Source organism: Bubalus bubalis, chromosome 16 (assembly GCF_019923935.1).
Source record: "Bubalus bubalis isolate 160015118507 breed Murrah chromosome 16, NDDB_SH_1, whole genome shotgun sequence".
Classification (NCBI taxonomy): Eukaryota; Metazoa; Chordata; class Mammalia; order Artiodactyla; family Bovidae; genus Bubalus; species Bubalus bubalis.
The window spans coordinates 56,991,942-57,015,163 of NC_059172.1; the positions used below are offsets into that span (position 1 = coordinate 56,991,942).

General features: G+C 47.5%; 1 protein-coding gene across 2 annotated transcripts in view; it reads left to right on the forward strand.

Moving 5' to 3' along the window:
• Nucleotides 1-23,222, forward strand: part of DSCAML1 (DS cell adhesion molecule like 1) — a 370,395-nt gene that overhangs the window by 21,433 nt on the left and 325,740 nt on the right. For both annotated transcript variants that reach the window (XM_044929701.2, XM_045162982.1), the window contains one exon: nt 385-531. In XM_044929701.2, coding sequence (XP_044785636.2) covers nt 385-531 — 147 coding nt within the window. The remainder of the gene's footprint in view (nt 1-384; nt 532-23,222) is intronic.

A 23,222-nucleotide genomic window follows, 5' to 3' on the forward strand; every position in this document is an offset into this window, starting at 1 on the left:
GCGTTCTGGTACTTTTCCTTATAAAGCACACATCCCCTTATTGAAATGATCCCATTGCAGGGTGGAGGTGCTGCCCTCCAGGCCTGTGCAACCTAATGCACTTTGTTAAAACTCCCCAGAACTGGAAGGGCTAGAAGGTGGAGTTACAGTCTTGTAGAGGGAGGCTGGGTGTATCTGAGGGAGGGTGGGGAGTGGAGGAGGTTGCTGGACAAGGCAGGGATGAGTTCCCTGGCAGGAACTTTTGGGTGGGCCAGGTGGGATGTGGGAGAAGAAGTGATGGTGGGTGAGGCCTGGGGTGCTGAGAAGTGGCTTTCTCAGGCCCCCCACCCTGTCCCAGCCCAGCCTGTGACCCCCTCTTCTTTCCGCCCTGCAACCTGTCTGCAGTTTTCAGGGAACCCTACACCGTCCGGGTGGAGGATCAAAGGTCGATGCGTGGTAGCGTGGCCGTCTTCAAGTGCCTCATCCCCTCTTCAGTGCAGGAATACGTTAGCGTTGTGTCCTGGGAGAAAGACACAGTCGCCATCATCCCAGGTAAGAAAGGACCGTGGCGCTGCCCAGGCAGGGGCGTGGGGGTGGGGTGCAAAATCGGAGGAGCTGCGTTGGTGGTTGAGCTCACCCAGCTCTTGAGGTTGGTTCTGGCGAGCAGTTTTTATTGTTCTGGTGATGCTTCGGCAAAAAAGTGTCTTCAGTCTTGGCTTGATGCGTCTCCGTGTGAGGTATTGAAAACCCATGTGCCAGCGGCCTGTATGTGCGAAGATCCCATCAGACACAGGTCTGTCCTGCTCCCAGGAAGGAGTGGGCTCACCTTCTTTCCTGACACTTTGATGGGTCTATGATGGCCCACGGCCTTAGGGATGGGAGGCAAGGCTGAAAGACCTTACCTATGAAAGACTGTGGGGAGAGGAGGGATGAGAGGCTGGTACATGGTCCATGTTCCCGGGATTCTCAGGGGACCAGACTTGAGTGAGCATGCGTGTGGGACTCGTGTTTCATGAGCTGCCTAGACGTCCCTTCAGAATCCTAGCTGGCCTCATGCTGTGCCAGGAGTTGGAAAAAGAGGTTAATACCATGTTGTAGGCTCTCTTTGTTAGAGGCACTATGATTGCAGTCCCTTCATTGCTGGTTCCTTTTCCTTATGCAGAGTTGTCCCTTCCACAGGAAAACAGGTCTGGAAACCCCAAGAGAGGACCTCAGATCCTCAGAATACCTCCAGGCCTCCGGTTACAAAACCATGGGGTTTTTCCATCGCTCCAGCATTTCTCCCTGCATTGCTGTACTTTGCAGAGGCCCTGCCACTTTGCTTCCTTTCTCCATCAAGGGCCTTGGTTTTCCTTTCCTTTCCTTTCCACTTGACCAGATTGCTTGCTGAGTGCCCCTCCGGTACTGATGACCCATCGCTGGGGTGTAGGAAATGGTTCTAGTTGGCTTGAGTTCTGCAGGTTAGTTGGAGAAGACAGACTTCTGTTCATGACACCTGTAAAGCCGGAGTTCCAAATCTTGCTATACAGCTGAAGTCCAGGGGAGCTCTTTGAAAAAACACCAGTGCCTGGGCCCCATCCCAGATCAGAATCTCTAGGGGCAGAACCTGGACATGAACAGTTTTAAATCTCCTCCTTCTAGGGTGGCTCCGAGATGGAGCTGGGAGACCAGTGCTTCAGCATCTTGACAGCCAAGGTGGTGTGATACTTTTTTGAGACATTAATTTTTGTTTTGCCTTTGGAACTTTTTCCTGCTCTCAGTCCCAAGCCGATGGCCAGGCCATTATATCTCCTGGTCTCAGATCTTGTACAGGAATCAGAAACTTGATACCTGCTCTTCCTGCCTTTTGTAAAACCATAAGCAAACAGCAAAGATTAGGATGGGTGTTCTGGCTGGGGAGGAGAGCCTCTGAGGAGGGCAGGGAACAAGCAGGAGATAAACAGATGCCAGAGGCAGGGTGGCGCTGTGGGCCGCCCAGTGGGTATGGCTGGAGGAAGTGGTCGGACTCCACAGGGTCCGCTGTGGGTGGCTCCATGGGGTCTGGGACTGAGGATAGGATTCTTATATTCAAATGAAGCATAAAGTACACAGCCTTTGACCCAGAGTGATGATGCAGGTAGGGACAACAGGCTGGTGAGCACCAGAAAGACCCTGGACCTTGGTGCCTCCTGGGGGAAGCCCCAGTAAGGATGGAGATTGAATGTCCTGTCTCTCCAGCAGTCACATGGAAAGATGATTTAAAGAATGTAAAGAAATGTGGTATTTTCTCATAGACCTGAATTTATAGACCAATAATTATATTCATTAAAATAATAATAATAATAATTTTGAGTGTTTACTATATGCCCAGCACTGGGCTAAGAAACTTTTATATATGACCTCATTTTATCCTCACAAAAAATCTGTAAGTGTATTTTTTTCCCTTCACTTTTCTGAAGAGGAAACTGAGGCTCCAAGAAGTAAAGAGACTTTGGGTCACACATCTTATGCAGAGGGCAGGGCTGAACCCAGGGCTGTTTTTTTTAGCCTGTGCCCTGAACCCCACATGGAACTGCCTCCTGGCACCCATACAAATGTATCCAAGAAGAGTTACTCTGAGTACAACAGAGGCTTGTATGCCTTATACAAGGGGGATCCTGGCCTAAGGAAGGTGAAAAAGTCAGTGCTGGTGTTTGGGAAAGGTTCATAGAACTGAGTCAGGTGTAATGACTAAAAGCCCAGAATCTAGGATCAGGCTGCCAGGGCTTGAAACTCAACCCTCTGGGTAACTTTTACCTCCATGGTGGCTCATTTTCCCCAACGATAATAAAACGGGTTGATGATTGACCTACTTCACAGGGATCAAGTAAGAGTGAAGCTAGTTCATGTGTCAGATGTTTTCAAACCCTGCCTGCCACACACCGAGGAAGGGCTGGGACCGTGGTGGTAATTATAAGGGGCCAGAGCGTTCTCCTCTCTGTCCTGTTGTCTCCTGTTGTGGGGTGTGTGTTTCTGTGCATCAGGGTCTTTGTGCCCCACTGGACTGAGTTTCCCAAGAGTGGAACCTGGGTTGTTTTCATGTACACACCCCTCTGGCTCCTAACACACCACCTTTTATCACAGGACGAATGCTCACCAAATGTCCCGTGGATATGTGAATGGATGATTGGGAGAGTTAAAGAATGTGGGAACTGCGTGCACAGAGGCATTGGGATAGGCTGAGCGTGGGGGGCGTGAGGTGGTTAGAAGCTCATCTCAGACAGGAGAGACGAAGGTTAACCTGGTTCCTGTGTGGAGGAGCTGGAGGCAGTGAGCTTCCCCCAGGCTCACTGTTGTTGGTGCTTCAGGGCTGTCTTTGATGTCAAGCCTGGGCTGGTGGCCCCAAAGGGCATAATTATCAGGGAAGTGGGCTAGATGCCCGTCTGCTGGGCTCTGTACACATCGATTCTATAGACCTGTTCCTTGCCTTGAGCCTCAGAGAATTTTCCTCCACTGCGCAGTTCTCCAACTCCATCCAGCGTCATTCTAGATCCTCTGTGGCTACGCTTTAGATCCAGGGATGGACTTCCCAAAGCACATGCAGCCAATTATAACAGCCGCCCAGAGGAATTCATGAGAGCCAGAAGGAGTAGAGTTTTGCATGCTCCAGGCTCTGTAGATAAAGGGCCAGGACTTGGGTCTACCCACCCCAGGCTTTAATTTTGGAAAATGCAAATTGCTTATTGATTTTTTCATAAAAACAGGATACTTTGCTATCCATACCACACTGGTGTGTGTGTGTTTGCGTGTGTGTGTGCGCACTTCAGCTGGGATGTTGGACAGCGGCTTTTCATGGTGATGCTGCTGCTGCCGCTAAGTCACTTCAGTCGTGTCCGACTCTGTGTGACCCCAGAGACGGCAGCCCACCAGGCTCCCCCGTCCCTGGGATTCTCCAGGCAAGGACACTGGAGTGGGTTGCCATTTCCTTCTCCAATGCATGAAAGTGAAAAGTGAAAGTGAAGTCGCTCAGTCGTGTCCGACCCTCAGTGACCCCATGGACTGCAGCCTGCCAGGCTCCTCCGTCCATGGGATTTTCCAGGCAAGAGTACTGGAGTGGGGTGCCATTGCCCTCTCCGTTTCATGATGATAGGGGGAGATATAATGATGGGGTTGCCTTGAGGTTAAGGAAGTACTTCCTTAGGAGCTCGAGTGACTTTCCTCTGACACTTTGGGGCAGCTTCTGGAGCAGGGAGAATGGTGTTGACTTTGATCTCTGGGTCTGCAGGGCTGGGCTCAGATCCTTCAACCACAGGGCCAGCAGGTACAGGTGAGAGAGCAGGAGGAGGAACAAGAGGCTTGTGTGGGCCATTCAGGGCCCAGGAGACATCTCCCTTAGGAGGATGGGTGCTCTGGGAAGAAGGGGCGGTTGCAGACCCCTATAAATGAGGAGGGGGCCCTCCAATGCCTCTCTGAGGGCAGTTGAAGGAATCAGAGGCTGAGGCCCTAAGCAAGCCCCGTGGGTTGGTATTGGCTCATGGGTTGGCCTTTCCAGTTGTACCCATTGGGAGGGGCAGGTAAGCCTCCTGGAGCCGCTGCTGAAACTCTGAGCCACTTTGGGGCTGTGCTTTGCACAGATAGGTAGAGGCTAGAGAGACAGCCCAAAGTGCTACCTTCCCCAGCGACCTATCACCCCTGCCCCTCTCTTCCTCCTCCTTCCTGCCCCACCGAGCTGGTCAACTTCCTCCCATTGGGCTCTTCAGTGATGTATGTAAAATAGCACAGAGCCTCTCACCTAGGAGCTGGCAGAGTGCTACCTCTTACTTCTCTCCCGGGAGACTTGGTCTGAAGTAAACTGGCTCTACAGAGTGTGTGGAGTGGGGGGTAATAGGGCAAAAGACTGTGTGTAAACATAAATTAAAATTAAGACCTCCAGTGAAGCTGAGATGTGGTTTAATTTCCCATCTGCATGATCACCATTACAATGCATGTTACTGGATATAAAGATAAATCCGGCCCTGTTCCTAATAGCTTTTAATTTCCACCAGACCTGATTATATTGATGCGGGCTCCTTGTGGGAGTTTCCCAGCATGCTCTTCCCCAACATCCTGACTGGTTGTCTGGGCCCCGTGGGGAGTTTTGGCCACTGCTCAGATGTGTGGACCAGATGTATCTGCCTGGGTGTGGAAGACAAGCCTGGAGCAGCTCCCTGGTCCAAATGGGCAGGGCTCTTGGCTGCTGGGTCGTCATCAGGGCTTGGCAGAGGTGGGAGTGTACGATGGACCCTGTGTGTTGGGGGGAGGGAGAAGCAGGAGCAAGGAGAAACAGCTAGAGGGTTCTTTTGGAAAATGGGCAGTGTTCCCAGACCACAGGTGGGAGTCAGTGAGCCCACCACCCATCGCCCAGCTTCCTAATTGTCCCCAGTGTTCCAAGTTGCTCATAGGTTTTCATACCTATTTGTATTTGGTCCCGCACCTCCTCTGCCTGTCTGCACCGATCCCCTCTTCTTTATTATTGACACTGCCCTCTGCTTTTGTCCTTTAAACTTGTTCACATGTGTCCCCTTCCATGAACCTTAACATCAGCCTGTAGCAGACCTATAGCTCCTCTAGTTCCATTCCTGGAACACTTAATTCACTGTGTCTCACAGTAGAAGAAATTGTTTCTGTCTGCTGCAGGAGAGTGGACAACTCCATCTTTCCCATCTCTTTATCCCCAAGGCCCTCACAGCACCTGTTACAGTGTAATAATAATAAGATTAATGATCATATTCGTTATGTATTGAGACTTCCTTTGTGTTAGGCATTCTACATATATTACCTCTAATCCACACAATAACCCTTTAAGAAAGATAGTTTTTGCTTTTCTGTTTCCCCCCCCAGTTTTGTATAAGTGAGGACAATGGAGGCCCAGGGAAGTTAAGCAACTTCCCCAAGACCACACAGCTAATAAGTGGCCTGGGTCTGAGCTGGGCTCCTCCAATTGCTCTATTTCCTGCTGCCTCTCGGGAGCAGGCTCCTCATTAGGAATGGCCTGTCCTCAGATTCCAGCACAGGAGGAGGGCTCATCCCTGTTTCCTGCACTTGCTTGAGGGCCAGAACATGCCCCAGCGCTTGCCCTGGCTTCTGGCTCTGTGTGCAGTGAGCAGAGGCTTTGGTTTTTCTCAACGGCAACAGCTCTCCAGCTGCAAGATTAGTGAACAACCATTCTAACAAGGAGGCTTTATCAGGCCCTGGCTCTGTTTAGGGCCCAGTGGGAGACCCAAAGTTGGTCCTGATCCGGGAACTTAGGATTCTGTTCATGTCATCAGCTCTGATGGACAAGGATGGATAATCCCAGCACAATAACAATCAGATATGATCTTGCTTGGCTTTGGAATGCAGGGTTAGCGTATTAATTGCATTTTGCTCCAGCTGATGCTAAAGCTACTTGGATCCCATGAGTCTCCACCAACTTGGACAGGGGATGGCACAGATGAGAGAGCCCAGGTGGTGCTTGGAAACTGTTGGGCACATGTAGGCTACCAATGAACAGTCACTTACCGTAGGGCCTTTAAGGTCATATGGCCCAGCCTCTTCATTTACTGATAAAGAAATGAAGGCCCAGACCAGTGCCCTCTTCTGTCCCTTCCCTCTTCTCTCTTGCTCATTCTCAGAGCATAACATCTTAACTACTCATGGGATGCTTTACTATCAGACTTCTTTCCTTCTTTGTCTGTCTAACCTATCCATCTTTCAAAGTCTGGCGCAAATACCCCTTTTTTCCCCATGATGTCTTTCCCGATTTCTGCTAAGAATGGATTTAAAAATCATCCAGATTAACCTCCTTCCAGGGGATCCTTTTCTGAACTCCATCTGAAATTTATCAGTTCCTTGCTCAAGACACTAATCATATTTTGTCCTATAATATTTTAAAATCTGTGTTATCCCCACTATGAGAATGTCTAATCAGCAAGAGCGGGAACTGTGTTTCGTTCAGACCCCTATCCCCTCCAGTATTCAGAGAAGATGATTAAGGATGGTGATGAAATGACAGATTCTCTTTCTCCCCTGCTGGACCGCCCTGTGGCAGGCAGGAAGGAAGGAGACCTGCCTAAGGTCACATGGAAAAATGATACTTTACAAAATCTAGGCTTGACAGCATTTGATCTCTATTACACTGAGCTGCTTCAGAGCTACATTGAGAAAGACCACTTCTGTGGATTCCTTCTGTGACACTCTGTTGTTTAGGTGCAAAATTGGGGATCTCAGCTCTTGACTACTTAAGGGCTTGGAGAAAATGGGCTTGGATTGTCAGCCTGTACTAATATGAAATAGATGGTGTGCTCAAGGTAATTTAACAAATGGGTGCTAGGCAGAGTCTCATGCCTTACGGAGGAATTAAGCTTAACCATGACCTGTTTCTTGCCTTCAGCAGCTCCTATCTAGGGGTTTTAGTGTCTTCCCAAGAAGAGATGATATATCAGAGACTGGGATTCTTTCTGATGATGTCTGCTCAGAAAGGCTCTTGAAGGAGAGGGAGGCCTTGGAGCAGAAATAGCACGTTGGGTGAGGTCGCAGTGTGGGGAAAGACAAGGAGAGGATGGGGTGACCTGAGGATGTGGCTGGAGGGTAAATAGAAGCGGTGAGGGAGAAGTCTGGGAAGGACATCTAACTCATAAAGGTTCTATGTAGTTCTAGAAAAAAATGGCAACCTGATAATAATGACTAATGTTTATGGAGCACCTACTAAGTTTCCAGGCTCTGTTCTAAACATTTTATATGCTTAGCTCATTTAACCTTCACAGAAATCTGAAGCTGAGTAAATAAGCGCTCTCCATTTTATAGATGAACACGCTAAGGCACAAGGAGGCTCACTGAATTGCCAAGTTAGTCAGCAGTAGGGCCACAATTTAAATTTTTGCATCCAGACTCCATTATTTGTGCTTCTGAACTCCTTACTGTGTTGTCTCATAAAAAATTAATATACAGAATATATATTTTTAAAAAACTGCTGCAAATCAACAAGAAAAAGACAACACAAAAAATAGGGTGACAGATACGAGCAGACAATTTACTGAAGAGGGAGAGCTAGGGGAATGTGGCAGAAAGAAGTCAGGCTGTGGAGTCTGCTAGTTCTAATCTGTGACCTGGAGCAACTTACTTACAAAGCTTCAGTTATTTCATCTACGAAATGGGGACCATGAAACCTGTATATGGAATCCTTTAGATGAACATTAGGCCTCTGACAAGACTTGGATTCTCAGATGGAAAAAGAGTGGACTAAGCTCAGAAGGGAAATTGCCTACCCAGCTTCATGATGTGATCCAACCATGGGCCATGCTACCTTCTCTGGGTACCGGGCTGGAGACAAGACACAGGTCAGCCAAGGATGCAGCCTCCCAGAGGATCTGTGATACTGGGATCACTGGAGAATGGTTTCCCTTAAACATGATCTTGAGAAAGCTGTAAATAACTGGGGCCAGGTGGATGACCACTGCAGTGCTTTTAACTCAAATAGGCCATCATGATATCTGGGCAGAATGAGAGAAATAAAACGGCTGTTGTTTTATTAATCTCTGTATTCGCTTATGCCTTGCGTGGTGCCGGATCAGAATGATGTTGAAGAAAGAAGGAAGGTGTGTGATTTGGTATCAGCACAGCAAAGATCAGCTCCACAAACTACCTGGGTCTTATCCACTCAGTCTCAAACCCTGGCTCAGTAATAACACTAAGCAGTTTATGAGGCACTTTTACACGATCTCATTGACTCCTCAAAGGAACCCCCATTCCTTTCTCCTTTTTACAGATGAGGAAAGAGATGCAGTGAGGTTCTGGGACTTGTATAATTAGAAGAAAAGTCAGAAGGAGGAGATAAACATGTATTAAGATACAGTTTTATGCAGGGCCCTGTGGCACGTACCTGGATGTCAGTTACCTCATTTAATTTTCCTCTTAACCCTTCCAGGGAGGCGTGCTACCCCCATTCTTAAGTACAAAGGAATGAGATTCAGAGAGGCCAAGCAGTTTGCTCCAGGGCACACAGCTTCTCAGTGGCAGAGCCTATGCTTGGACCCAGAGCTTTTGTCCCCAAAGCCCAAGCTCCATTTCGGTAACATACTTTAATGACTTCACCCTGAAGGCTGACCCAGGGACTCACGACAATTACTCTTTCTCTCATCAAAGCAGTTGTAGAGGGGAAAAGGCAACTGATCCTTAATTTTGTTGTTGTTGCTTATTGTTTGCTTTTATGGGGAAGGGAACATCTGATTCAGACTCCCTCATCTTCCTCTTCTGAGGGCAGAGAGAAAAATTCACCTTCAGTGCCTACTGCCGTCCCCAACCTTTTTGGCAACAGGGACCGTTTTTACGGAAGACAGTTTTTCCACGGGCTGGCGGTATAGGGGGCATGGTTTTGGGATGATTCAAGCGTACTGCATTTATTGTGCACTTTATTCCTTTATTATTATTATGTCAGCTCCACCTTAGATCATCAGGCATTAGATCTCAGAGGTTGGGGGACCCTGCCTTAACAGACCCTTTGAAGGTTAGAGATTACAGGGAACCATTTTGAAGCAGCCAAGGAATTCTCTCTTAAGTCAGATGGCCTAAGGTGAAATGATAATCATAGAGATAGTAACAGTAAGAAAATGAGTGATCAGTGATGGAGATCTTGTGTGATAAGTGCTTTTCATGAGTCATTCATTTCATCTTCATAAGTCATTCATTTCATCTTCATAAGTGTCCTATGTAGTCGGTGGCATGATTAGCTCCATTTTGCGGATGAGCAGCCGGAGGCAGAGAAGCCAGTCCCCTGCCCAAGGCCATAGAGGGCACGTAGTAGGGCAGGATCTGAGCCCAGATGGTTCAGTTTCAGCTCTTAGAGGTGACGTGGGCCACCTTGCACTGGACCCTGACGTCTGTGTCATCTTTCACTTATAAACCTGCTCTCAGGTTTATAAAGCCAGTTCACAGGCAGCATCTTACGGAATCCTTCCAACCCATCTGCGGGAGACACGTTCTTAACCTCACTTAAGAAATCAGGCTTGGGGAGAGCGGAGGGGCCCCTCCCAAGGTTACACAGCCAGGGATGGCTGTGCCAGATCTCTGGCTTGATGCTCGCATCCCAGGAGCTCTTGAGGCCCCCACCTGGAGCGCATGCCCGCAGCTCCCCAGCACCCCTTCCTGTCTCCCTGCAGGCGGGCTGCTCTGCATTTGCATGCCAGTTGGTTGGTTCCAGAACCATCAGCTGCAGCTCCTCAGTCAAGCAGAAATGTCTGTGTTCACAGGTGCCTCTGGCGGCGTGTGCATGTGTCGTATTTTGCTTTTCCATTTAGTTCATGGCAGGTGCTGCATTTCCTGAGCACCCACTGGGTGAATTTCAGGAGATTTAAGACAATTGCAGATGAATGCTCTGCCCTGGGATCACGCCGTGGCAGTGGACACAGAACAAGCAGCATTGTTTGCTTAAGTTGGCACTTCTGTAAGTTACCCTGAAATCAGAGCAGAATTCTTTATAGAAGGTTATCCTACACATAAATCATCATTAGACTACCTCATTTTTGTTTAATGCCTACCTAACTGTGCTGGAGTCTAAAAATGTGTGTTTAGTGAAGTCAAGGGTTGCAGGGAAATTATAGGGTTTTCAAAAACCCATTTGCTTTGCTGGTGCTCACATCAGAATCAATCTTGCCTTTAGTTCTCAATCTCATTGCAAACATGCAGTATGGCTCGCCGAATTCTGGCATTTAATGTAGGGTAGCATTTATTCAGAAGAAGCCAACGGTGCTTACAGAATGGTAGAGCTATGTATAGATGGCACTTCCTGCCAAGCCTGTGATTTTGAACTCTGTTGCGTATCAATGAGACTTCGCCGCCGGAGCTGGAGCCACGTGGGATGGGCCGGAGCAGAGGCCGGCGGTGGGAGGGGAGCTGGCATTCATCACCCCACAAGCCTCACTGCACGAGCACATAGTAGGTGCTCAGACAATGACTGTTGAGGGAGAATGTTTAACCAGGAAGGTGACTGACCTTTGGATTAGGTTGTAAATGAAATGGGTTTTTTTTTTTTTTTTGGTCACACTGCATACCATGTGGGATCTCAGTTCCCCAACCCAAGATTGAACCTGTGCCCTCCTGCAGTGGAAGTACAGAGTCTTAACCACTGGACCACCAGGGAAGTCCCTAAAATAGATTTAAATGATGGGAAAGATGTGGTCCTGTGGCTGCTAGAATAAAGCCTTTGTTGGCTCCTGGGATGCCTGACCTCTGCCAGACCTTGGCAGCCCTTTTGTGGTGCAATGATGCTGTGTAGCAAAGCTGAAAGGGTGTGGGCTCTGGCCTTCGAGGTACTTGGGCTCAGATACCATCTTGTTCCTTGCTTGCCATGTGACCTCAGTTAAATCCTTTAACCTTTCTGAGCTTCAATGTCCTCACATGACAGCAAGAGAAATTGTGTACTTTTTCTATATAGGGAAAACATATTTTCCATGTATAGTTAATATTTTTCTATATAGATCTACTTCCTATATATAGATCCTTTCTCTATATGTAAGTTTTCCATTTTTCCTGGTTCTGAGCAGGCATGTGATTAACTGTACCAGGATTAGTCATCTTCTTGAGACCCGGAAGATCTCTGTGAGGAATGAGATTCCAGGAGTGAGCATCTGGGTGTGAGCATCGTCTCGTGTGTACACAAAAGCGAGCATCCAGGGATGAGCAGCCCGGGGTGAGCAGACAAGGTTGAACAGCCAGGAATAAGTATGCAGAAGGATGGTCTTGGCTCTCATTGCCCTGGAGGTCACTTGGCCTTCAGGGTGAAGGGCACAAGATTAGAAAGGTCAGGAGACAACTCTCATATGGGGGCAGAGGCAGGGTAAGTCCTTTGTGTTACCCCCGCATGGCTGACGCCTGCTCCCTAACATTTAACCTTGGCTTTTGTAGTCTGGGCTTCCCTTGTGGCTCAGCTGGTAAAGAATCTGCCTTCAATGAAGGAGACCTGGGTTCCATCCCTGGGTTGGGAAGATCCCCTGGAGAAGGGAAATGCTACCCACTCCAGTATTCTGGCCTGGAGAATTCCGTGGACTGTACAGTCCATGGGGTTGCAAAGAGTCAGACACGACTGCATGACTTTCACTTTCATTTTGTAGTCTACCTGGCATCTTGCTGTGTGCAGAATCCTCAGAGTCTAGGCATGTGTCTTTTGGGGCTGCCGAGCCTGCCTTTTGTAATGAAATGCAAAGCCAGTCAGAAGTAGGAACAACCCTCTGCCTTCCAGTACACGGGGCAGGGGGTGCTCAGAGGCTTCCTGTGAATTGGGAATGTTTTCCTCTCACACATGGAGATTCCCTTCTTCCATTTCAAGGCCAGGGCTTATCTTTAGGGACCTGGGATCCCCAAGAATCTGGACAGTCAGCCGGGAAACAGATGAGAGTGAGAGACAGAAGCCTGTGATGGCAAGTGGCAGTGTGCAGCCAGGCGTCGGATAACCTCTGTCCTCTGTGCGGTGTTCCATTGGGCCCTCGGACTTTGTGAAGCAAAGGATCCCTTCTGAGAGCATGTGGCAGGTGTCCCTCTTCGCTGCCTTTCAGAATGGGACACAGAAAAGGAAAGGGCTTCTATCTGGAATATTCCAGAGCCTTCTGTCCTGACACCGGCTGAGGGACGCAGTTGTGAGAAGTTTGAGGGACTGGTTGTCCCCGTCAGGTCTATGCGCAGGAAGAGGCACAGACTCCATTGGACTGCTCCTGGCGGTGTCAGGTCCTACACTGACTTCATTCCCTGCGTCTCTCTAGGTGGCTGTGTTGGCATCAGCAACAGTCAGGTGGTTGAATTTTCAGTTCATTATTTAATCTAGCAAATGTTTTTTGAGCACTTCCTGTGTGCAAGATGCCGTGTTATATAGACAGTGATTCCCGAGGGTCTTTGCTTGAGGATCTGAGGGGATGTGAAGAAATTCCTCTTCCTGCACACCAAAGAAACTCATATTAATTAAAATAAATATTTGTGTGTGTATACAAATAATATGCATGGTGTAACTTGTACATGTCGACTGTGCACACACAAGTACTCACACACTCATACTCACTTTTCCTTGCCTATGTAAAGGGGTGAGAGATTCACCTATATAGACCAGAAGCACCCAGAGCAGGGGCCAGGGTAGACATCTTGGCCCACTGTCTATAGGAAAGTGTAGCGCCACGGGAGCATAAAGGTCAGAAGTGTGTCTGGGTGAGTGCTTAGGTCTGGGCCTTTTCTCCTGAACAAAGAGAGCAAATCCTTAGTCCCTCCTCAACTTCTCATTCAGCTCATAGTCTTCTGGGTTGGGCTGGGGGTGGCCCACGTGTTCTGAATTTCATGGACAATTTTGGATGGATCATGGTTTAATGAGGTCTGTTTGGTCCAGGAAGGGTGAACGGAAGCCAGGATGATGTGGGGCATGATCTGCTTATCTGCAGAGGGCTTGCTGTCTAACAGGTGGGATGAACTGGGGACACAGGTGAGCCCACCACAAAGCAGAGTGTGAAGCGCAGATGCATGGCCTCTGGGGGCTCAGAGGCGGGCGCCCTGCCTTCTGTGATTAGCACAGGCGCCGTGCAGGGCGGCAGTTCCCGTGGGTCGTGGAGGATGGATGTTTTGGCAGGCGGAGCTCCTGCGGGGGAGACTGTTCTAGACCTGTCAGCTCTCAACTTTAGAGTCGCCTGGGGAGATTTAAAAAAAACAAACAAACACCAATGGCCAGCCCAACCCCTAACAATTAAGTCAGGATCCTTGGGGGAAGCCCCTGGCACCTGTATTCATGAAACCCTCTGGGTGAATCTAGTGAGCATCTGGGTTGCAAACCCCTGTTTAGGAGACCATAGTTTGGGGGAGCAGATGTAAAATCCAGGAGCACCAAGAACAAGGCTGCATTCTTGGGGGGGAGAAGCCTAGTTTGGCCAGAGCTTAGGGTCTACGTAAGGGTAGGGTGTGGTTGATGCTGCACTGAGTTGTGTATTATTGAAGGGCAGTGGGGAGCCACTGAGGATTTTGATAGGGAATATTCTGGAAGGACTTTTGGGAGTTAGTCTTCTATGATTACGGATGTTCCTAGAGACACGGCGGTCATCCTTGCTCCGCCTCCTGGAACCGAGGTCAGCCCTTGAATTTCCTAGGAACGATCACTGGGCCTCCTTCAGGCTGATGGCTGTCCCTCACCCCACACCCTCCCTCTTTTTCCTGCTGCTCCCCAGGCGGCTGTCCCATAACCCAGGGCACTGGCAAGGTGGATACGGGAGCTTGCCAGCGAGGCCTGTGGGAGGAAAGGCCCCGTGATGTCACACCCAGAGTTTAAGCAGGATGGGGATAAGAGGCAAGCTCGACATTCTCTTTATAATATGTGTGAATAAATTTATATTGTGCTTTTAGAGTTTACAGCACACTTTGTGTATGTTTCACTCTGACTCAGCACAGATCTGTGTAAAACAGATACCCCAACTTACAGATGAGTAAACAGAGGCTCCAAGGCTTTCAGGAACCTTTCTCTGCGGCCTCTCTGATTTCTCCTGTCCTTGGGAGAAGAAAACCTTTGGGACAGAGTAGGGAGCACTTCGGGCCAGCATTTATTCAGCCACTGGCCTGCGGGCCAGACACGGTGCCAGGCACTGTCACAGAAGTGACCTCATGTTTTAAAGACAGAATATCTTTTCTGCTTCCTCATGGTCTGTGGCCCGGGAAGAAGGGGAAGATACTTAGCTTCACCAGCAGTTATACAACTGGATAAATAAAACCACAGGACCACTACTCCAGGTCTGTTTGGGGAGTGTACCTCATCAAGATCCTTTTGTGTTATCTCATTTTATTCTTGTGAGAGATGGTGTCACCCCCACTTTCAAACGAGGAAACTGAGGCTCAGAGAGACACCTTTCTCTGGCCAGGTAGCAGAGTCAGATGGCAAGGACGGCCATGCTGTGCGGAGCGCATTGACGCTGTGCTGACTCCTCGCACGGAGTTGGGGGGAGAGTAAAACACACAGCACCTGCCCCGCCACTTAGGAGAGCAGGATGGAGGGTCCTTAAAAAACTAAAAATAGAGTGATCCTGTGATCCAACAATCCACTCCTGGGCGTATATCCCGAGAAGAATTAGAGTTCTAATTTGAAAAGATACATGTACCTCAGTGGCCATAGCACCACCATCATGGTAGTCAAGACATGGAGACAGCCTAAATGCCCATCAAGAGATGATTGGTTTAAGACGATTGTGTATGTAACACAGACACAGACACACACAGACACAGACAGACACACACACAGACACAGACACACACACACACACACACACACACACACACTGGAATGTTACTCAGCCATAAAAAAGAATGAAATAATGCCATTTGCAACAACATGGATGGACCTAGAGATTATCATGCTAAATGAAGTCAGACAGAGGAAGACAAGTATTATGTGACATCATTGATATGTGGAATCTAAAAAATAATACAAATGAACTTGTATACAAAACAGAAATATACTCACAGACATAGAAGACAAACTTAAGGTTACTGAAGGGAGGATAAATTAGTAGTACGGGATTAATAGACACAAACTACCAAATATCAAATAGATAAGCCAAGGATTTACTGGAAAACACAGGGAACAATATTCAAGACTTGTAATAACCTACAATGGAAAATAATCTAAAATATATATATAACTGAATCACTTTATTGTATACCTGAAACTATTACAATATTAAAAAACAACTATACATCAATTAAAAAATATCCATATAGCATCTGCTGTGTGCTAGGCACTATTCCAGTTGTGCCTATCCAATTCAAATTATTCAGTTTGTATAAACTAACTTGTTTAGTCCTCCCAACATCATGTTACAGTAGGTAGAATGATCACTTTTAGGTGAAGGAAATGAGGCATGTGGAGTTGAAGTAACAGGAGGTGGAATGACAGGAAAGCTATGACAAAGCTAGACAGCATGCTAAACTGCAAAGATCACTTTGCCGACAAAGGTCCGTATAGGCAAGGCTTTACGTATAGTTGTGTGTGGTTGTGAGAGCTAGACCATAAAGAAGGCAGAGCCCTAAAGGATGGATGCTTTCAAACTGTGGTGCTGGAGAAGACTCTTGAGAGTCCGTTGGACTGCAAGGAGATCAAACCAGTCCATCCTAAAGGAAATCAACCCTGAATATTCATGGGAAGGACTGATGCTGAAGCTGAAGCTCCAATACTTTAGCCACCTGCTCCAAGCAGCCAACTCATTGGAAAAGACCTTGATGCTGGGAAAGATTGAGGGCAACAGGAGAAGAGGGTGACAGAGGATAAGATGGCATCACTGATACAATGGACATGAACTTGGCAAACTCTGGAAGATGGTGAGGGACATAGAAGCCTGGCATGCTGCAGTCCTTGGGGTCGCAAAGAGTCCGACACGACTAGGCAACTGAACAGCAACGACTCACCTAAGGCCACACAACTGGTAAGAAGTGGAGTGGAAACTCCATCCCAAGCCACCTGGCCCCAGAGCCCACTCTTCACTTTTCAACCATGAAATCCAGGTCTCCTGTTTTTCTGTTCCGGGATGTTTCCCTGGACTGGGTTAGGAGTCGGGAGGGAAAGCACAAAAGGCAAGCTCCAGTCTGGGCCCTGGGTGTGCAGATCCGAGGCGACCTCATCTGGAGGGAGCATGTCCAGGTGTGAGGACTACATCTGGAGGCCAGGTGTCTGGTTGTGACCCCTTTAAGGACCATTCTGCTCTCTGCCTCTTCCCTCTTTCTTTCGGATCATGTGTGTAATGGTCACCAGCTCCCCCAGAGTCTAATAAGGATCAGGCTGGAAAGATGGGGAGGGGCCTACGGTTTCAGCTCTCTCACAAAATGATTTTATGCCCCCTTACTGGATGTCAGTTTCCTCACCTAGAAGTGAAGGAGCTAAAACGGATGATCCCGTAGACCCCTTCCAGGTCGGTTGAATTTAACAAGTTCTACTGAGCTCCACGTGCCCTCCATCAAACTGTGACAGGTCTGTGTCCTCCTGGGGAGACAGGCATGTTAAGAAATGAGCTCCAACACATATATTCCTTAAAGAAATTCTTGCACAGGTGCAAGACAGGAATTGTCACGGCAGCCGTGTTTGTGATAGCAAAACATCAGAAAGCAATATGGATAAATTAAATCTGTTATGTTCCAACAATGAAATACTATACTGCAGGGAAACGCATGAACCAGAGCTTTACAAATCAACCTGGACATGTCATTGAAACAAGCTGAATGGAAAAAGCACAGTGCAGAAGGATGCGTACATTATGGTACCATTTGCATAAAGTTTGAAAACATGCAGAACAGTATCCTGTGTTGTTTCTGGCTACATGCATATGTAGCAAAAGTACCGAAACACGCAGGAGAATGATAAACACCATATTTAGGGCAGCGCTTACCTCTGACGAAGGAGGCAATGGGCTCATGGAAAGAAACATAACTGCTTTCAGAATGTCTTCATTCTTAAAATGTTTCTTCTAAAACAGAAACACAAGAAAATATAGTCAAAGTAAGCTTGGATATTTTCATATTATTTTTTTCCTTTTTCTATAGGCATGATATATTTCATTAGAGAAGTACCCATTTCAACATCATAGGCAAAATGCCAGGAGAGGGATGAGGTTATAGGCTGGGTGCCTCTGTGATAGTCTAGGTCTGGGGGACTGGGAGCAGGGAACAGAGGTTGGTGGTGAAAGTGAGGTTTGGGGGTTGATCCTGGGGGGGCCTGAGTTGGTGGGATTGGGGAGGGGCGAGTACACAGCCCGCACCTCAGCTATGCCCTCTGCGACCTAGTTCCTGCCACCTCTGCCTGGGCCCCCTTGGCCAGGCTTGGTGCTCAGCAGCTATTAAATAACAACAATGAAACGGTGTAAATATAAGAGGAGGAGAGATGTGTCTGCCTCGGGATCCCACTGTAATCCGTTTGCCGATTTAATGAGAGTCTGGAGACCCAGCGTGAGGCCACTAAAAATTAAGAATGCCGGGAGTATTCATAGGGCTGTGAGACCCCTTTGCTCTCTGAAGCTGGGAACCAAGGAGCATCCTGGCAGTCTTCCCTCTGTCCTTCTGTCCTGAGGGGCAGTTGATCAATGTCAGAGGCCAGCTGGGTAGGGACAAGTGACTTGGGGGTGGAGGAGGGAAGTGCTCAGATAATTACCCATTTTGAGAAGTTTACTCCCAATTCCAGCTCAAATTACAAGAGAAGGCTGGGAGCCCAGGTCATGTCAACAGGGAAACCCGAGAGAGAAAAGTGATCTCCCGGTGCTCCTGGGGCCTGGAGAACACAGGGTGTGCTGGGGAGAGGGCAGGCAGGGATCACCAGATGCTGCCTTCTAGAACACTTAGTTCTATTCCAGTTTGCCCGGAAACAATGATTTCCCCTGTCCTGCCTTTCCTCTGCTTCCCCGACCCTCTTACGTACCCAGGTTCCCAGGTGGTACATGCGGATGGTAGAACTGACAGGTCAGGGCTGGAAGGGGCCTTGGAAGCCCTGGAGCCCAGCCCCTGCTCATTACATAGATGCCCTTGGTAGCCTTGAAGGAGCTGAGGCCCAGTCCTCAAGAAGCATCCCACTGCAGGATGAGGGCAGATGTCATCCTCAGCAAGGTGGCTCTGGGGTGAGATTCCCCAAGGTCTGGAAGGGTTGCGAGACAGTCTAGCATGTGTGTGTATCAGGGTGTGTGCGCAGGACAGCGTCTGTACCTTGTTTATCATAAGCAGGCAGATAACAGACGTGTTCCTGAAAAGTGAGGTCTCAATTCTCATCTGAATACGGAGGAGTGCTCTTTTTAGGAAAAACCTTGAGGTCATGTTGGCAAGCAAGGGAAGAGTTGGGCAGGCTCTGCTGATAGGAGGAGACACCGGGACAGCCTTTCTGGGAAGCAATTTGGCAGTAGGTAGCTGAAGCCGTAAATGTCCATATCCTTTGGGCTCTATCCTTGAAAAGTAACCAAAGATGGCCATGAAGATTTCTGTTAACTGCTGTGTTATTTACAAAGGTGAAAAAAAAAAAAAATCCTACATATCCAGTGATAGGAGAATGATTAAATAATCATACAATAATAGAATTGAAATATTCTAATACATTTTCAATTACATGAGAAAAGATCATAATATGATCTTAAGTTGCAAACACATTATATATGTATGGCAGGATCCCAGTTGGTTAAAAAATACACACACACACACACACACACTCACGCTTATATCTTAGATGGATATCTTGACCTACTTCAAAGCTGTTAGTGATTGCTATGGTTCTTTCTGGGTGGTGAGATTAGGAGTGATTTCTGTTTTCTCTTTTATAGTTTTCTGCACTCTGCAAGTACATTTTGAGAAGATTAAATGTGAAGTGGTTTTGAAAAGCCATATTTAGGTATAGGTACCTTGCAAAGTAGCTGCTGCTCTTGCTAATTTAGGAAGTTCCTCCTTAGGTTGGGCTAAAATCTTCTTTCATGAAATTCATCCCTTAGGTCCTCACCCAGTCCCTTGCCCACCCCCAAACTTCCACAGAGTTTCATAGTCTCCTTCCCTCTCTAGTACCCTCTGTAACAGGACAGCTGCCATCCTCTCCTGTCCATCCCCCGTTCCCCAATGCCCCATCCTCCTGGCTCATGCAGCCTATTTCTGCAGCAGGCCCTTGTATATTTGATCTGATCTCATCGCATCCCGGGTACCACCTCTGGTCGAACTCCAGTTTTTCAATGTCTTTCTCAAAACCCAGACGCAGAGTGAGTGCCCTGCACCACAGATGGTAGGAACAGAGGGTTCAATGACACCCTCGCCGCCTCCTTGGTTGGAACATGCTGTCTCCACTAGTACAGCCTGGGATCTGCTTTTTTATTATCCACTCATGATGTTGGCTGCTTCTGAGCCTCCTGGCCCTCAATAGCCCTGGGCCCTTTAACCTGAATTTCTCAACTTCCTCATTTCTAACATTGGAATAATAATATTACTCCATAACCCAGATATCATTCCGATGGTCCCTCCTCCTAAAAGCTCTGAAAGTTGTCTCTAATTTTAATTCCACATCCTTGGGAATGTCCCGTATCCTTCCCAAGATGTCTATAAATTCTGGGAAGGTTTATGGTCTCATAGCATCACTGACTCCTGCTTCCCAACTATTCTGAATCTCCTTTCTTTGCCCTTTGTTTCAGGGCTACTCTGTCCTGCTGCTGACCAGACGTGGCCTCAACTTCCTTCCTAATTTTCACAAAAGTCCCACCCTCACATAGTTCCGCATGTATCTTGTAGACCTTTCTGTGAGCTTTTGGGTGACATGGACTGCAGAAATGTGCTGCAGTCCCTAAGGGGTCATCGGGAACTGCCATGTTAAGCGGCCTTCCTCCTGTCCCCAGCTCTGAACCTCCAGTCCCATCTCTGAGAGGAGCTCAGCATCACTTTTCCCTTTTTAACTTCCTAAGTTAACCTTCTAACAGGGAGGATTCAGCGGGTCACTAGGATCTTTCACACAGGAAGTATGTTGATATTGATGTATATTAATACCTTTTTATTGTTTTAGTCGCTAATTCATGTCCAACTCTTTGCGACCCCAGAGGAACTCTTTGCATCAGGTTCCTCTGTCCATAGAATTCTCCAGGCAAGGATATTGGAGTGGGCTGGCATTTCCTTCTCCAGGGGATCTTCCTGACCCAGGAATTGAATCCATGTCTCCTGCATTTCAGGTGGATTCTTTACCACTGAGCCACCAGGGAAGCCTGTATTAATACCTTTAAAAGTGAGAAAACCTAAGGTTTATCAGTCATTTGCATGATAGTCTGGTGTAGTAGGGGCAGTCGCCCTGAATGGCTGTCTTCTGATTGGTAACTCCTTTCATCCCCTGGCTTCACTGTCACTGTGGAAGGGAAGAGTGAGCATAGAGGATCGTGCAGGGAGTTTGACAGCCAGATCTATATCCCATTGACCAGAACACAGTCAGGTGACCCTGATCCAACTGCAAGGGACCTTGGTCAGTGTAATCTTCCTCGACACCCAAGAAAAAAGTTGGGAACAGACCAGCCAGTCTCCGTAGAACTTGGCAAGTCAAACCAAGTGCATTTGCTTTCTTGTAAGCTTATTAAGTAGGTCAATCACATTGATGGATACTACTATTGGAGTGCCAAAGACTATATTTCAGAATTTTTTAAATTCAGAAAATCACAAGTATAGTATTATGGTCTTTGTTCATCCAGGCTGCTATACCAAAATACCAAGGACAAGTGGCCTAAACAACAGATATTCATTTCTTATAATGCTGGAGACTGGAAAGTCCAAGATCAAGGTGCTAGCAGCTTCTATGTCTGATGGAGCCTACTCCCTGATTCATAGAGGGTTTTCTTCTTGCTATAACCACTAATGGCTGAAAGAGGCAAGGGAACTCTATGGGGTCTCTTTTAGAGAACAGTCCCATTCTTGAGGGCTCTGCCCTCACGACCTAACAACTCCCAAAGGACCCACATTTAAATACCATTCCATTAGGGGTTGGGATTTAACGTATGAACTCTGGGGAACACAAATATTTAGTCTACAGCAATAATAACTACCCATGTTCCTACTGCCCCAAATTCACTATCTTTTACCATTTTGACACATAACATTTTCTTTTGATATCATACTTCACTGTACATATCACTCTGCACATTGACTTTGTCATCAGTATGTTTTGAGAACAATCAGTGTTTATACTTAACATTCTAATTCACTTCTTTTAATTGTAACAATGTAGTTCATTGAATAAAACATCCATTTATCAATTACTGGAAAAAAAAAAAAGTGAGAAAACCCAGGAGAGCTGATTTGCTTCCCCTTCCCTCCTCTGATGCTTTACCAAAGAGCAGGGCACTCCTGCTCCCAGGACAAAGGGCCTTTCCCCCAGGTGGTAGGGGGTGTAACAGAGACTCCAGACATATCAGTGGCTGTGGTTTTGGTGAGAAGCATACAGGTGCGATGTCTCATCTTAATGATGGGTGGCCAACAGGCTGCCAGTCCGTGACCAGATGCTCCTTTGTTACCATGGTTTCAGCCCAACACTCAGAGTCTTCCTGCCCTACCTTGGGCAGGGAAAAATTTACAATCTGATTTTGTGACTTAATGAAAAGGGAATGTTAGAATTCCTCAAGAATGTTACAAAAAACAAAATCAAGAACTCTTTAAAATGGCTCATTTTGCGTTTCTGACTTGACTGTACAGTTTGATTGTAGTCAAGAGGAGACTGTCTAGTTGGCATTCCTGAGTGAGTGGGACTCTTCCAAAGGCAAGAAGCTCTGATGTAGGGGAGACAGGATACACTGGAGGAAGCGGGAGACTGGGCCTGGGTCTCAGATGGGTCTCACTTGGGGTGCTTGCTTACCTCTTGGAACTTCCTTGTCTGTTGGGTTGGCCAAAAAGTTCACTCATGTTTTTGTGTAATATTGAATGGAAAAATCCAAATGGACGTTTTGATCAACCCATATTAAATGCTAATGGGAGTTATTACTTTACTGGTGTTATTTCCTTGGCTATACCTACCTGATGCTGGAAAGATTGAAGGCAAAAGGAGAAGGGGACAGCAGAGGATGAGATGGTTAGATAGCCTCACTGGCTCAATGCACATGGATCTGAGCAAATTCTGGGAGATAGTGGAGGACAGAGGAGGCTGGTGTGCTACAGTCTAGGAGGTCACAAAGACACATGTGACTTGGTGACTGAATAATACCTGCCTAAGCCAGGAGCCCCGATCAGCTACTAATACTTCCCTGGGGAATCTGCCTCCTTCCTTTAGGGCAGTTCTTCCTTAAATCTCTCTTCTGTCATAAATTAGCATTCACATAATCCATGTTCCCTCTCCCTGGTCTTATTTGTGTTATAGTTTTCCTTACCAGCCCTGGACAAATCTTTTGGGACTGCTCAGAGAAAGAGGAATTAAACTCAAGTCCTGTCTAGTGACTTACAATAGAAGTTACTGAAGGCGTTATGAGGCTTTTTTCCCTTGGTTGGACAGATCACAGAGTTTGGAGCCCTAGGGCAGTGCTTCCCAACTGTTTTCACTTTTCATTGTGAGTAGAACAAAGATAATATCGACCTGGCATATTGGGGGAAAAGAATAAGGTTTTCTATAAGGGAAGTGACTGGTTCTCATGGCTAGTGGTGAGGCTCTACCTGCCTGGGACCCGCCCTGACTCATCTTGAGCTGAAGGAGCTCTGCACACAGGTTAGCCACCTGTGAAGTCACGAGCAGACCGGGGGGGATCATAGTGGGTAGGTAGGAAGGTACCTGTAGGTGGAGGTGGGGGGTCAGTTTG